The 16,089-nt window shown below is 46.7% G+C and overlaps 1 protein-coding gene across 3 annotated transcripts in view; it reads right to left on the bottom strand.

The window, feature by feature from the left end:
* Positions 1–740: 740 nt before the first annotated feature.
* LOC135917526 (protein NDNF-like) overlaps positions 741–16,089 on the bottom strand; it is a 254,547-nt gene continuing 239,198 nt past the window's right edge. For all 3 annotated transcript variants that reach the window (XM_065451104.1, XM_065451106.1, XM_070523681.1), the window contains 2 exons: positions 5,660–5,907; positions 741–3,635 (listed from right to left, as the gene is read on the bottom strand). In XM_065451104.1, coding sequence (XP_065307176.1) covers positions 2,493–3,635; positions 5,660–5,907 — 1,391 coding nt within the window. In that variant the 3' untranslated portion in view covers positions 741–2,492. The remainder of the gene's footprint in view (positions 3,636–5,659; positions 5,908–16,089) is intronic.

The following is a 16,089-nucleotide window of genomic DNA, read 5'->3' as shown; positions in this document are numbered from 1 at the left end:
GTTGTCACGGTTGAACAACGTCAGCGACTATTGGCTGACAATGTTACATTAACATGTGAAGCTGCATGGAGGGGAGGCCTGCGTTTAACTTTAAACTTTTAGGCCTAATATTTTAGTCACAACTGTAAAGCGCTGCCAACCAACCGCTAATGAAAAAAAAAAGTAGAGTGTATGCATGATTCTCAAACGCGCATTAGCTTACCATTAACGGAGAAGTATTAAAAATATTACCCGTACAAGTGAAATGTGAGAGCGTATCACGTGTGATCTTAATTAAATCAAATTATTCAGTTTCACGTGCTATAACCACGATGTGTTTAGGAGGCACGTCGTAGTGGAGGACTCCCGATTAATTTTTACCGCTTGAGGTTTTTTAACGTGCACCTAAATCTAAGTACATGGGCGTTTTAGCATTTCGCCCCCATGGAAATGTGGCAGTCGTGGCCGGGATTTGATCCCGCGACCTCGTGCTTATAGTAGCGCAACACCAACGCGTGATATAATATAAGTTTATACGAAACATGAGGATGAAAGGCGCCGTCTTTAATAAGAAGCTGGAGATGTGAACGGAGATGTACGTTACTGACATCCAACCTAGTTCACGAGAAACAAATCTCATAACTGCATGGATAAATTTCTCAGATTAATTCTGTCAAAATGAAGAGCGTAATAGTTCTCGCTTCTCTAGGACGGCGAGTGTTGGGCGCGTGAAAGGAACGACAAAGAACAAAAGTTCCGGGAGTGTACCCTTGGCATGTATTTGACTAGCGCAATATCTCTACGTCCCGAGCATCAAGCTTAAAGATCAGCGAAGACAATGGACACAGTTCCTTGCTTCTTGCGTAGCAAATTGTTCATTCACGACGGGTTGATGCTGCCGATTTCACAAGACACAGTTCAGTGTGCAAGTGCACAGCTACTCATGGAGAACGTAGTTCATGTAGAGGCCCGTCGGCGATTCCAATGATGAAGACAACACAGGTGAAGCAAATGACTCGGAGATGTGTCACTGTTCGCCATTTGGTCTTTAGACGACCATGGTTCTTGGTCGAGGCACGTGGCAAGGAACAACGCAAATAAAAAAAAAAGACAAGCTAAGTGTTTCAACACAAAGTACAACGCCAAGTTCGCGATGCAGTGAATGCGAACACTGAGTGAAAAGCGTTCCGGGCCCGCTGTCGCTCGACTTGATTTTCGAATATGAGAGTGGACATTTATGTATGCTTATGTGAACTCCGCGCTTGAGGCGTTGGAGCGCTACACCATGAGTCCGCAGCTGGAATACGGACGGAACAACTCAGGCGGACATATGCTATGTACTGTAATGAGAAGAGATGAAATAGATATGAACAGTTTACGGAGTATAAATGCAAGTTTTTTGCGCTTCTCAGCTCAAAATGCTCCAAGTCGGTGTCGGTTTGGCTTTAGAAGGTCGTATTCCTTCGTGTGTAGACGCAGACGAACGGTCATTTTCACAAGACCAAGCGGACACACCTAAGCATATTTTAAGTTTGCAAGTTAAAGCACAAATGCAACGATAAAGGCACGTCCTTCAGAAAGACTTGTCACCTGAGCACTGAGATTTACTGAACGTTCGTGCGTATGCCGAGTTGCCACACAAGACCTCGAAAAGGAAAATGAAATGGTCGAAGCAGAGAGCTGGACTTCACGTTCGAAATATCTACCTGGCGCATACCCACTTTCTTTATTTTTCTTTCTTACGTTATATGATCAAACTATAATAAAACCAGGGATATCGTTTTAACCGTGGACACATGTTCGCGGCGCAGTAGCTGTGAGGATGCTTATAATGAATAAAATAATTTGCAAGAACGTCAGTTATTGTAACAAATAACGAAAATGGAACAATTTAGCAATCTTATAACCCGTGTGCGCCCTGGCCTTTGTATATGTTATTCAGTGTGCTCTAAGAATGAGATACTGGCCAGAAGCTATCGAAACAGTCATACTCTCAACAACAGTAAGTGCTGCATTCTTAAACGCGATGGCTAGCTCGGCGCGCTGCCACAATATCTAGCGCCGGCAAAGCCCTCCGAACGGCATCGTTCGACACTGGCACGCTTATGTTGATCGCCGGGTGCTGGAACAAGATGGTGGATTCTATAAATACGGTCAGCCATGCTGTTACGGTAAACCAGAAAAGGCCTTCATTTCTGCTTCGTTTTTGGCAGGTTTTTGTCCTTTCTAATTGCAGGGCTTATACACACGCCATGTATTGCCTACTATTTCCAGGTCGCACTGGCAGAAGTGCGGTACTACAACATATGGTGTATAAAGACAAGCATCGGTGTTGCAACTTCGAGTTTGGTCTTCCACGCGTCCTCTAATTCGGCCACTTTACTTCATCACTGTGATAACGGACACTGCTTAAGTCCAGAGGCGGATCATCATAGTCTGCCTTTGTGCACAGTGTTCAACACAACCTTGCCGGCGGCGCAGGCATTTTTTTGTGACGAGGAACGCAGCGTTATTCATCGCTTTCCCTTCCTATAGGACAGACTACAGCTTCTGTGCGTCGTGGCCCAAACTTTCTCGTAGGCTAGCGTTCGCCCTCTGGCCTTTGTGACCAAAACTTCGAAAACGTATGTCGTGTCCGGCTGTAGCTTTCTAATCTTCTGCATAATGACGTTCTGGAAGCGGTGCTTGCTGAAGCGGTGGTAGCGGCGACAGCTAACCTTGCCGCTCTTCTCCACCAACTTGGTCTCATCGCAGAAGTCCTGAGGTCTTGCGAACACGCCCGAATAGCTTCCACGAACCTCTTGCTTGAAGATGCAGTAGCGAACTTTCTCATCCAGGGCGGCCTTCCATGCCAGAGTGACCGAGTTGCAGGTGGTCAACGAGCCCATTACTTTGACGCCGCTGTCATCGGGCAGTGTGGGGAACGGGAACTTGTGGTACTTCTTGCTAACGAGAAGGTGAACTCTGCGCAACTGGGGGACGGTCGACGATATCTTAATAACGTACGTTCCGTTCGATGGATGGTTCAGGGTGAGCGTCCTGGTGTCCATTACTTCTGCCGTAAGCACCTTGGCTTTGCGCAAAGTGACCGAGAGCTGTATCGGACCAGGGCCCGAGCAAGACTGCACGAACATCCACATAGTTGGCACGTTGGCATTCACCGAGTATTTGGCCACGTGGACAAAGTTGTCCTTCTGGTCGAGCACTATGCGGACAAGCTGGTTATCCTGGATCCGCTGGTTCCCCACGCTTCTGGCGACAACGCTGGTGCCAGGGTAAGCCGTACTTGAGTTAGTTTTTGCGTTGATCGCGAACACGTCGATGTAGTATCTCTGGTCAACTTCGAGGTCGGCAAAGCTGTGCCAAGTCCTGCGGCCGACACACTCAAAGACGACGTCCCGCTGTGGTCGGACGGCGCGCTGCATCTCGCGCGACCTGAGTGCCAATTTGCGGCGGGCCGCCTTTTCCCACCAAAAGCCGAAGCCAGAGTCCGGGTGCGGCGGGCTGGGTACGTCGCCTCGCAAGGCGCTGTCCACGGCGCACTTGGTGTGAAAGTTCTCCTTGCGGTTGGCGGCCACACAGTACTGCACGTCCTGGTGCGCTGAGCTTTCAGACGGGCTTGGCTTCCACGTGAACAGCACACGGCCGTTGCGTACCTGCGAACATCAGCACAATCATTGTTTTGTGGTCAGGCTAAGCTCTGTTGGCTTAGCGACTGAAATGCGTGTCAACCAGAAATAAAAAGAGCGAGATAGTGAAAAAAATAAAGGTACCAATATATTCATGAATACTTTCTGTCAAATGATATTTCGTACAGTTTTCCTTTAAGGTCAAATATACTGGCGTGAGAACATTGCATACAATCTAGGGCACTGTGCAATTAGACACAGCCAAGTGCGAATTAGTGAAACGGAAACACACCAGCAGCTTTTGCCATTCTTGTTTAGGCTAAAACAACTGCCCCGGTCCCACTTGTTCATAGCCTGGGATATATACACTCGTAAAGCCCAGTTGCGGTGTTTTATTTTCCAAAGGAAGAGTTAAGAAATTTGCTTACATCCATAGCGACCCTGCAGGGCCATAATATACCAGGACATCTCAGAAACCCTGATCCCTGGTATGTACCACGCTTTCACACGGAATACAAATACAATCCATGAAACACAATTTGCCAAAAATCCTTAATAATTATGTTCACACTACTAATTTTTCTCGCAGGGAATTGAAGATGTATTTTGTTCACTTGTAAACATATATATTTGCGTATAACGATTCTAATTGTACGACGACCTTTGATTTTTTTTCTTAATCTTACAAGATATGCTTGAATGTTGTCTGTTTCTCTATTGCAAGACAGTTATCCTGTCAAGAGATTTACATATGAAAATGTTAAAATTCATTTTGTACGGGTTGAACTGCTTTTGTTTGTTTAGTGCTTACGTTACAAAGTACTCTCTGTTATCGCGCTGTCATTTACAACAACGCCTCTTGAGGTCCAGTCAAGCTGCTTATGGCAGCTTTTAGCCCAGGAGGACGTTTCTAGTGTATACTAGAAGAATTAATAAAGCTGACGTTGAAGTAGAAGTTGAAGTTGACTAGGATCGAAATCGTCCGGCTCCTAATAGAATTTTACGTGATACCACATCGATATAAAGGGACACAGTCACTCCGCTAGAGAGCACTATCTCGACGCGTTGTAAATTGTCGCTACCGAGCTCCGGAGCACAGCGGATCTCAAAACCACCGTGAATGGCACCGCCAGTACTCAGATGCCACCGAAAGACCTAAAAATTGTGTATGCGTCTGTCTCACTTCATGGTGAATAACGTGCGCCTTTGCAGGCTGATCGCTGATGAAACCTTTAGCCGCGTATAACTTTCTCCGGCATCTGCTGCGTCACGCATCAACAACTCCGATTTTACAAGGTTTTGACAGCGTGAGTTAGGTTGCGTGAGCATATGGCCAGATGTCGCCTCCGAAATGTATTCGCAGACGCCACCATTATGACGATCATTCTCGCGAACGCATCAATCCCCGCACAACTGCCATGTACGCAAGCTGAGAGATAGCTGAGTGCTTAGTGCATCCGGCTCTCAGTTATATATCAGCAACTCCAATCAACCTCCTGCTTGGACCCATGAGGGGTCGCAGCATCGCATAAAAAGTAATCCGCATCGCGATCTATGCTACGTGAGCGTATTGTTTGCTGTTGCCTCCAAAATATACGCATAGACGCCATCACTGTTCGACCGTGCGTTGCAAACACTATACGAACTCAAAAAAAATGTGCACAAGTGGTGTCATAGCAAAGTGTAGAGCGTCTTCAGCCCCTAGTGTGACATTGTTACAGTTGCACGAGTTCCATCACCACTGGTGGCTGTGAGCAAAGCTTGTTCGTTGTCGTCGCCACGATGCCAGTTTTACGTGACTGTAACGTCAGTGACGCGCGTTAACCACTCCTCTGGCGGCGCATATCCCCACCATGACGCCACTGGAACTCGACCTTTTCCATGGAAAAAGCGGCTCCTTCGCGTAATTTTAGACGACAATCGCTAGCGTATAACATTAGATATCTGTCACTTAGTTTCTTATGGAAGGCCGTTCTTGGCCACGCACCAGCCCAATCGAACAGCGATGCGCGGTACTTCGGGCATATGTAGAGGGAAGTCAATGTAATCACCTGAAGCACTTCCACTTTAGGCTTAATTGGCAGCAGCGGGAACGGGTAGTGGGCGTCGGCGTCCGAGGTGCCGTACACACGCACTTTGGTGTCGGCGGAGTCTGAGTCGAACTCCAGCATGTACACTCCTCTGGGTGCATCACGTCTCGAGAAGCTGAGCCGGCCCCGGCCATAGAAGGAACCGCCGACAACTGGCTCTGTCGACACTCCGTCGTCCCGGTACAGCAGCGCCGATGGGTCCCGTGACTCTGCGCCAAGAAGTGACACCGCGCTCAGACTGCTGCCGGCGCAGTAAGAACGGACGTGCAATATCTGCTGAAGTATACACCGCAGGAACGAGACAGCTATCATAAAGAAAATGCCGCTGGCAATTAAAATAATAATAAAAAACAGAGAGAGAGAGAGAGAGAGAGATAATTAGCATGAGAGGTGGCTCAGCTCAGGGATATGGTGGAGAAGCTGGAATCACCTGCATCCGGCTGTTCCATCTCACTCGTCGGTATACACGGTGATATAACACACAGTTGGCATGCCACACATGCTAAAACTTAGGAAGATGTAAACAAAGAGTGAATGATTACAGGAGGAAAATAAAACTGGAAAAGAAACGCAAAGTAATCGCAGAAGACCACAGGAGGAAGAGCGCAGTCACTCAATGCTCTATCGCCGAAACAACAGGGTGAGAGTGCCTAAGGAGTAAAGTAAGAAGAAAAGAAGTGTTCACAGCCACAGAAGTCTCTAAGCTGATGATCAAGATCTGTTTCTTTTTCAATTGTATTTTTTCCTTGTAATCGCTCACGACATCTTTTTCTTTACATCTTAGCATATTTAGCATATCTTGCACGCAGCTATGTGTTAAAAGTGAAGCCGTAATTTAACACAGTGTAGCTGGTAAAACGTACCAGCAAAGCACTAATACCGCTTGCCACAGAATGAGCACCCAATAAATTTGTTCTACAAGATGTACAGATAGGCCCAATATTTTTTTATTTATTTATTTGAGTACCCTAAGGGCCCGTTAGGGTATTACATAGGGGGGGGGGACGAAAAAGTTCAAGCATGAGTGAAATCTGTACAATGTAAATATATGAAGGCATTAGGAACCATAAAAACATCTAGCAGAAGCAAACAAAAAAAAAAGAAAGAAAGAGAGAAAGAAAAGGGTAACGAAATTTATCCAATGTTTAGTAGCGTGAAACACGCATAAGAACCTAAAATGTGATGCAAACAATCAGTACCCATCAGAACAGGAGTTTAAGGATAAACATTTAGGTAAACAGTCTACACAGACACATATGTGATGAAACGGAATGAATTTTACACAATGCCAAGCACTTGAAAACACTGTTTAAGTAAATATTCAAGAAAATGTGGGTTCTGACAGGTTGATACACACTAAAAAGGTTAGCAGTGCTGCATGAAATGATGATGATTCCGTAAGCGAGTCAATGTTTGCAGGTAGCGAGTTCCATTCGGCAATAGATCAAACTAGAGGCGAATTTTGATAAGCGCTAGTCCTGGCAAATATAGGTTTTACTTTATGGATATGGTCTGTGCGGGTAGAGATGTGGGGAGCGGGAAGAATATGGGCTCGAACGAATGCAATGTTGCTGTGGTAAAGGCTATGGAAGAAGGTCAACCGTGATAATTTCCTGCGCATGTCAAGTGAAGGGAGATTAAGTGATTTCTTTAAGGCGGACACACTTTGATATCGAGAGTATGAAGTAAAGATGAACCGCGCAGCTTTATTTTGAACTGATTCGAGTAGGTTCGTGAGATTAGAGTGATGGGGGTGCCAAATTATTGACGCATATTCTAAAGAAGGCCTGATAAGAGAACTGCATGCGCGAAGTCTGGTATCTGTGTTAGCAAGGTTTAAGTGACGTTTCAGGTAACCAAGTTTTTTGCATGCTTTTGTGGTGATGTGTTCAATGTGAGCATTCCAGCTTAAGTTGGAGGTAAACAGGACACCCAAGTACTTGATTGAAGATACTGAGTCAACAGTAATACAGGTCAGAGGTAGGTCGAGTTATCGAAGCAAATTTTACGTGTTTAGTTTTGGCTATGTTAATTTCCATCTGCCATGTGTCACACCAGTCAGTTAGTTTTGTTAAATCAGACTGCAACGCAGAGATGTTGGCAGGGCAGCTTATTTCATTATACAAGACGCAGTCATCTGCGAAGAGACGTATTTGTGAGGTAGTATTAGTTGCGATATCATTTATGTATATTAAAAATAGCAGTGGCCCAAGGACGGATCCTTGAGGAACTCCCGAAGTGACGTGAGTGCGGTTAGAAGAGCAGTTGTTGAGACTTTTTACTTGAAATCGGTTCGTTAGGAACTCCTGAATCCATCGCGTCGTGTTGTAGTCAAGCTGTAGGTTTCTAACTTTCAGTTTTAGTCGATTATGAGGTACTCGGTCGAAAGCTTTAGAAAAGTCAATAAAAATGGCGTCTGTACTAATCAATCTGTGCAAAGAAATGTGAATATCTGTTACAAGTTCATAAACTTTCGTCTGACATGAGCGATTTTGGCGAAAGCCATGTTGGTTATTGAGGAGCAGGTTATTATCGTTAAGATAGGCTATAATGTGAGCGTATAGGATGTGTTCCAGTAATTTGCAGCAGATAGATGTCAGTGATATAGGTCTGTAATTATTAGGGTCTGCTGTATCACCAGATTTAAATACCGGCATCACTAACGCTGATTTCCAATCTTCCGGTAGGCACCCTGTATCGAGTGATTGCTGAAATATTAGAGATAACAAAACTGAAGAGTAGTGCGAGGTTAATTTTAGAAGTTTAGCACTTATACCGTCAGGACCTGGGCTGGTTTTATGAGGAAGCCTGTCAATGGCACGAGAAACACCATGTTCCGTTATTATGATGGATGAAAAAGGGAATCGAATAGATGGTTGTTCAAGTATGTGAGTGTTATCAAATGGCAGTTCGTTAGTAAAAACTGCAGACAAGCATTTGTTAAATAGCTCAGTGCTATCTTTTATGTTGAGCACTGCTCCGTTTTCGGAAAGTAGTAAGGGAGCAGTGTGATCTGCTTTTGGGTTTACTACTTGCCAAAACTTTTTGGGATCAGTTTTTATCATATTGGGAAGGGTGCAATTAAAGAACTTGTGTTTAGCTTCGACAATTGTTGTTTCTGTATGGCGTGCTATGGTTTTGTAATTTTGCCAGTCTTCTGGAGCATTTGTTCGGGCAGCTTTTCTGAACGCTCTTTTTTTCTTGTTTATACACTTCTTCACTTCGCGGTTAAGCCACGGATCGTTCTGCCTTGAGCTGATGGTCATTCTTGGTATGCATGTAGTTTCAACTTCTTTGAGTTTATCGCGGAAGAAGCTCCAGCTATCGTTTACCGTTCTGTTTTGAAAATTGCTTGCAAAGTCTGCTGTAAATGAGGCTAACATATCAATCATTCTGCCAGTGTCGGCGCGTGCGTAGTTGAGAATGTATTTTTTCGCTGTATATTTCTTGGCAGGTTTCAATGCAAAGGAACATTGCACCACCCTGTGATCACTTAATGGTTCTAGCACATGTGTCGCAGCAAGGTCTGGATGATTTGTTAAAATGATATCTAGTATGTGTTCACCCCGAGTTGGTTCGCGCACGACTTGAGTTAAGTGATGAAAATACAAGGTTTGTAGAAAATGAAGACACTGAAGACACATGCGGTGACATTCACTTACTGCTGTGCAAAAAGGCGTAAGGCTTTAACTTGCTAATTGATTTGAGTTCTGAAAACGAGGATTTCTCTCTGCCCCTTTGTCATCAAACGAAAGCCTCTAAACATTCTCACTGTGGATCATCATAGCAAAACACTCGTCGGGGCCAGGGTACAAGAAGGTGCGAAGAAATCGCCCGGCTGAGACAAGAGGGAGAAGGCAGACAACCGCGCTTCACCACTTCACCAGTTTTTCCATCTATAGAGCATCTCCTGCGTCGCTCGCACGCGTCAGGCCGCCTTTGACGTGAAGCGCTACTTAGGGCACCAGGATGGTGGCTCGACTAATCATAAAGCGGCGCACGGACCATCGACTCTTGAACACCGGGTGACGTATAGCTTTAATGTGTTTTGCTATAACGAGCCCCTGTCGTTTGCGAGCAGACCCATCTCTGGTACACTGGCTTTCATTGTACGTTTACACGCGCCACGGTGTTCAGAATGGTTTGACCAGAGAACGACGAACTGTAGCATGAGCTTCGGTTACGCGAGCGGGTCGAGTCAAAAGTCAAGCAGACCTAGCCCGGCCACGTGTGCATGCGTCTTCCCAGACGAGTTGGGCGAGCCAAACAACCCCTTGCAGGCATGTTGACCGAACTCAACTCGACCGCTCGCTTGGCCATACCCGAAAGCATTTTCATGAGCCGACGACAGGCTTTCGGTCATGCATGTCGACTTGACCCAATTCTGTTTAGTTCGTGTAAAGTAGCTATAGATATCGCGAGTCATTTTCACGCGCATACACTATACCGGCAAAGGCGAACTCTGCATGCGTAGCGGGAGCGTCGGCTGGCACTGTAGCTGTCTGGCTGCTTACGCAGTTACGGTGAACCGTTTACATCTAGCCCAGAGTTACAGTTTAGTCACTGTACTTTCGACATTTGTAAAATATCACTTTCGTACACCTCACGTAACGTAATGCTGCGTTTCTTCTTTTCCATATTTTTATTTCGTGGAAGAGGTGCGGCGTTTTATATAGCATTGCCTCGCAGCCTGGCGGTGGGGAGGGGTTAGGGGGGCTTGTATTCAAGTTGATCTTTTTCATGGTCACCAGACGTGCATCAGCAATTTCATGAAACGGCAGGCGCGTTGATTACAAACTATTATTGTGCACCTTCTTCGCAAGTGCAAGGTGCATTTGACACCAGAGGCCGTTTTAGGCAGCTGAACTTTCGGTAGCGTGAGGCTATGTGCGCCAGGGAGCACAATCGCCATCACCTACTCTAAGCGCGGCAACGAAGCACTTTGTTCGACTATAGTCGGGGCTCAGAAGCTACGGATCGAGAACGAGACACGTCGCGTCAATGATCCTGACTGCAGCGGCGTTTAGGCGGCCGCGTCGTCTCCAGCCGCTCTTCTCGATCTTCAAGGGCAAGGCTCACAGTTGCCGTCGCAACCATAATGACGCCGCCGCTGGCCGGACGCTGACAAACGCCAAGCTGACGGGAAGTGCGTCGGGGAGGACGCCTCCGTTCTCGTCCCGGTAGTTCGCTGCAGCTCTGTTGGAGCCGAGCCAGGCGCGAGAGGGCCTCCCCGCGGCACGAAATGTAGCGCTGCGCTTGAATGGCTCCCGGGTCGTCGAATCATGGCTTGCGCGGTGCACGCGAAGTGACACACGGGACACTAAGCACTCCGACTGTCAGTGAGTCCTCACGCAAGGAAGGAAAACCGCATGCGTGACTCGCAAGCAAATGCGAGGGTTAGCGACGACGTTTGAACGTCTCGGTGGCCCTGATTGGGTCGTTTGGGGGCCACGCGCTATAGCTTTTCCGGCTTGCTGCGCGGAAGTGCCGAGGAGGAGCCGCAGTGGCCGCGCGTGACGGCTAAAAGATACGGGCGCGTGGCGCAGCAGCTGGGCTGACAGCGTGCCGTCGCTGCTGTGGCGGGCGGGGTTGCTGAGGAGCACGCTTTGGCGCCTATTCGTCAGCGTCAGGACCAGACGGAGCGTTAAATTAGGAGGAACCCCGAAAGACGACCGAGACACCGGCGTGCCACGCCACTGACGGATGAAAGAGCAGCCGGGAGTGGAGGGGGCCGTCCTGCACCGAGCATGTCGTTGGGCCTTGCGTGCTGCCTGAGCGATGGCCGCGGCTGTGCGGCTACCGCGATACACGCTCTACAGGGCGCCTCCTATACTCGCAGGCAGCCGCGGGGCGCCGCGAGAACCGCCCACTTGCCAGAGGCGCGCACAAACGGCCTTGCGAGGCCATCCCCTTATAATACGGGCTTGTGTGCGGAGGAGGTAGGGTGAGGTCACAAAAAACTGCCAAAAGATTATTCCGCCCCCCCCCCCCCTACAATATAGTAATACGCTTCCAAGGGGACTTTCTTTGATTCACTAAAGAAGTGTTTATACACCTCGGCTAAGAGCAGCAGATTGGGTCAATTAAACTTCTAACGCCACTGCGCCGTTTCTCGTGGCTTGACAGCACTGTAAGTTAGCTGAAATATCAATACTCAGCTGTTAACGAAAATAACACAGTGTTCCCAGTGACAATGCAGCCGAAAATCACAATCTGTGATAAGTAAAAACTGTGAATCAAGCTAAAGAGCGAAGAAGAGATGCTGAAGGAAGTGGGAAGTTCAAACTAAAGAAAAAATATTATTCTGATACCAAGCGACGCTAACGTTAGAAGCTTCCCCGAACCCGCAAGAATTTCAAAGACTCCAGGAAGCGGATGTGAAAACCGGCACATAAGCCTAAGGGCCCGTACATGGTCGCTCCGCACGTCCGTTCCGCCCTCGTTCGGTCGCGTGCGGATAGCTCTCTACTGGTGAGCGAGGAGCGGACGCAAGTTTCCCGTCCGGCCGCCTGCTCGTCTCTCATTGGCTGGTCCGAGGCGGATAGTTCGGCTGTCGTCACAGCAAACATGGCGCGTGCTCGAAGCGAAGCGAAGCAGGGACGCAAGGCCTAGGCTACAGCCGCGTCAGAAACAGTATATTTTTTTCTCCTGTTTGTGATTTTTACCAGAGATATGTGGCACCCACGGGGATAGTCATCGGAAGAAGCAAGCCGGTGTACGCTTCCAGACCTCATCAGTGCGTGCGATCGCCAACAGAAACAGACGGAGCGCAGGAAGTGTGTGTTGTGTTTACGAGAGCGTCGGAAGAAATATTTGAAGCTGTCGACTTCGTGATTTTTTGTGCCATGCTTCGCGTGTGCGTCGCAGACGAGAACTCCATCACATACACGTGCATTCTGAGCAGCACACACGTTCAAGGCGTGGCGAAATAAGTAGCGTCCGATTGGCGCACCCACGTACACGTTTGGTTTCTGCTCTGTGTATGCGGATCGTTGCCGCGGAGTGGTGAACGCCAGCCCTTCGCAACTTTCAGAAGTAACGATACGATCAGTAGCGATAAGTTTTTATCGCCTAGTTATCGCTGCCATTCTGCGTGTGCTATACTGTGTACGAGCCGTTTTGCCGGCTGCGATGCGCCGTGGTGACCGCGACGTTCGAGCTGTGCTCTTGCTGTTATGAAGTGCGTTTGCGAGCTACAAATCGTGATATATATGTGCGATGTGTTGCAGCGTTACTGGGTGTAGAATTGGTCGTACTACGCGATGTTCGTGTGCTCAGAAGTGAGCTGAGCATAAGTGTTGCCGATTGCGTTTCTTATGTAGTAGCCCGATAGAGAAGCCCTATCACACCGGCCTTTTCTACTTCGTACACCTATCGTTTGTTTCAAAAGTTGTTACTGCACGGTTAAAGATGCTTCTATCGGTGGGGGGAAATTAGGGAACAACATTATAATTGCATACGTCAAGACGTTCAGCGCTGTCGTGAAATGTGGACGCGCCTGAGAGCACTAATGTCATGAATGCAACTAAAAATTCCCAAGACAGTGTTAAGAGAACGGTTAAAAAGAGAAAACATATGAGAAGGTAAGCACAGCAGCTTGTGAACCCGCTCCTATAATACCTCGACCCGCGTCTGTTTGTAAATGTATGTTTTCTTGCGTTTTTGCGTTTTCAATTTTTTTTCTATTTCCCACATTTCTTTACGTTGGAGTTTTTCTTAGTTCTCGCATTTGTGTGTGAATACGTGCCTGCTTCCATGCGTGCGTGCGCTTACCATTATTTCTGTCCTTTGATATTATATTAGCATTTGCTTTTACTAGTTTTCTTTCAGCAAAGTCATTACACATTTTCCTTAACCAATCTCATTCAAAGCACTAACTCATGTACACGGCAGGGCTGGCCTCTTCCATCTCATTAAAACCTTTCTCACTGGTCTACCTCGTCTTCTCAATCTGCCTACTCGCTGTGTTTTCTGTCCTTGCTTCTTGTGTTGTTGCTGCAGTGTGATTAACCAACTTGCTCAAAACAGATTTTGATCGCCTATGAAAACAGAAAGGTTTAGAGATAGATTTTCTTAAAAGCGTCATGGGGGCTGCACAGCAACTTAGCCTCTTACCTCTGTTCATGTTTATGCATCAGTGCATGTGGCAGCTCGCCAGAAGTGCGCATGAAAGGGTGCCATATTGTGAAACTACACCTTGCTATGCTGTTGCATTTTTCATGCAATCAGCCTTAGTAAACGGATGGTTTCGCTGCCCATCACATATGATGGCAAAAAATTTCAACACGAATAACATTGTGCAGTGGGGTGTCATTTCCTGTCTGATGCTTTCGTCGTTGCAAAGACATTTTTCAGTAAATGGAGCCCAGCAAAGCAGTGCACTGATAGCTTTTGCAACTTTCACCATTTATTACTTCACAAATGTCATTGTTTGAACCTGGCCGTCGATCGCTATGCCGATGGCTTGTGAATTAAATAATTGTCTCAATAAAACACATTCAACTTCACTCAGAATTTTTTAGTACAAACAATGCTAGCAAAGCTATTCAGGGTGAATAATTGTGCTTACATTGGTGTTACTTGCCGTCAGATAAACAAATACAACAATGGCTGCGACATGACTGTGATTTGACGTGCAGACTGCTAATGGTGCATTTCAAGCGTGCCCTCGACTACTGCTAATAATAGTTGCCCGACTGAGTATTTTGGGCCTAACTAAGCTAATGATGTTTGATAATTGTTCTCCTATTCGCATTACTTGCCTGGGCCAGGTAACCAAAATAAACAATGCCACCACATGAATGTGTGTTTGCATGCAAGCTGCCAACAGTGGCTGTCATTTTCGCATTGAGTGCTGCCGTTTCACCAATAGTGGCGACGACTTGACTGCGCTTTGACGTGCAGACTGCTAATGGTGCCTTTCAAGCGTACCCTCGACTACTGCTATTAATAGTTACCCGAGTGAGTATTTTGGGCCTAACTAAGCTAATGATGTTTGATAATTGTTCTCCTCTTCGCATTACTTGCCTTGGCCAGGTAACCAAAATAAACAATGCCACCACATGAATGTGTGTTTGCATGCAAGCTGCCAACAGTGGCTGTCATTTTCGCATTGAGTGCTGCCGTTTCACCAACAGTGGCGACGACTGCGCTTTGACGTGCAGACTGCTAATGATGCCTTTCAAGCGTGTCCTCGACTACTGCTATTAATAGTTACCCGACTGAGTATTTTGGGCCTAACTAAGTTAATGATGTTTGATAATTGTTCTCCTATTCGCATTACTTGCCTGGGCCAGGTAACCAAAATAAACAATGCCACCATGAATGTGTGTTTGCATGCAAGCTGCCAACAGTGGCTGTCATTTTCACATTGAGTGCTGCCGTTTCACCAACAGTGGCGACGACTGCGCTTTGACGTGCAGACTGCTAATGATGCCTTTCAAGCGTGTCCTCGACTACTGCTATTAATAGTTACCCGACTGAGTATTTTGGGCCTAACTAAGCTAATGATGTTTGATAATTGTTCTCCTATTCACATTACTTGCCTGGGCCAGGTAACCAAAATAAACAATGCCACCATGAATGTGTGTTTGCATGCAAGCTGCCAACAGTGGCTGTCATTTTCGCATTGAGTGCTGCCGTTTCACCAACAGTGGCGACGACTGTGCTTTGACGTGCAGACTGCTAATGGTGCCTTTCAAGCGTGCCCTCGACTACTGCTATTAATAGTTTCCCGAATTAGTATTTTGGGCCTCACTAAGCTAATAATGTTTGATAATTGTTCTCTTATTCACATTACCTGCCTGGGCCAGGTAACCAAAATAAACAATGCCACCACATGAATGTGTGTTTGCATGCAAACTGCTAAAGTGGCGGTCAATTTCGCGTTGACTACTGTTTCACCTACAATGGCTACGACATGGCTGCGGTTTGAAGTGCAGATGCTGAAGGTGCCTTTCAAGCATACCCCAATGACTGTTATTTCATGGTGTACTTGATGTACACAAACGTGTACAGCTATTTTAAAAATTAAAATAGCATTACAACATTAGCTCATGTCATTTAGAACATACTCAAAAATTTTTACAAGTGGAAACAGTTTCCACAACACGAGAATTTGTGTGGTATCCTTCCTGTTCATCGGTGTGTCCTTGCGCTGTAAATGTAAAACGTCTAACGTAAAACGTATAAATGCAAACCTGAGCATCCACCCTTAATTTCAAACACTTTCTTGAATGCTCGGCAGTTATGCTTACAAGCACATTGTGACAGCAAATCTACACCACCTTAATTTAAGTGCGATGTAAAGGGTTGTTTGTGCATATCCAAGCTGTTCTAGCGTGCCTGCAGGGATACAGCATTGTCCAGTGGCACCGTACAGTTCAGGCGTA

The sequence above is a fragment of the Dermacentor albipictus genome, chromosome 1 (assembly GCF_038994185.2).
Source record: "Dermacentor albipictus isolate Rhodes 1998 colony chromosome 1, USDA_Dalb.pri_finalv2, whole genome shotgun sequence".
In the NCBI taxonomy this organism is placed as follows: Eukaryota; Metazoa; Arthropoda; class Arachnida; order Ixodida; family Ixodidae; genus Dermacentor; species Dermacentor albipictus.
Note: the sequence above shows the minus strand (reverse complement) of the source record. Positions and strands in the feature narration are given on the sequence as shown.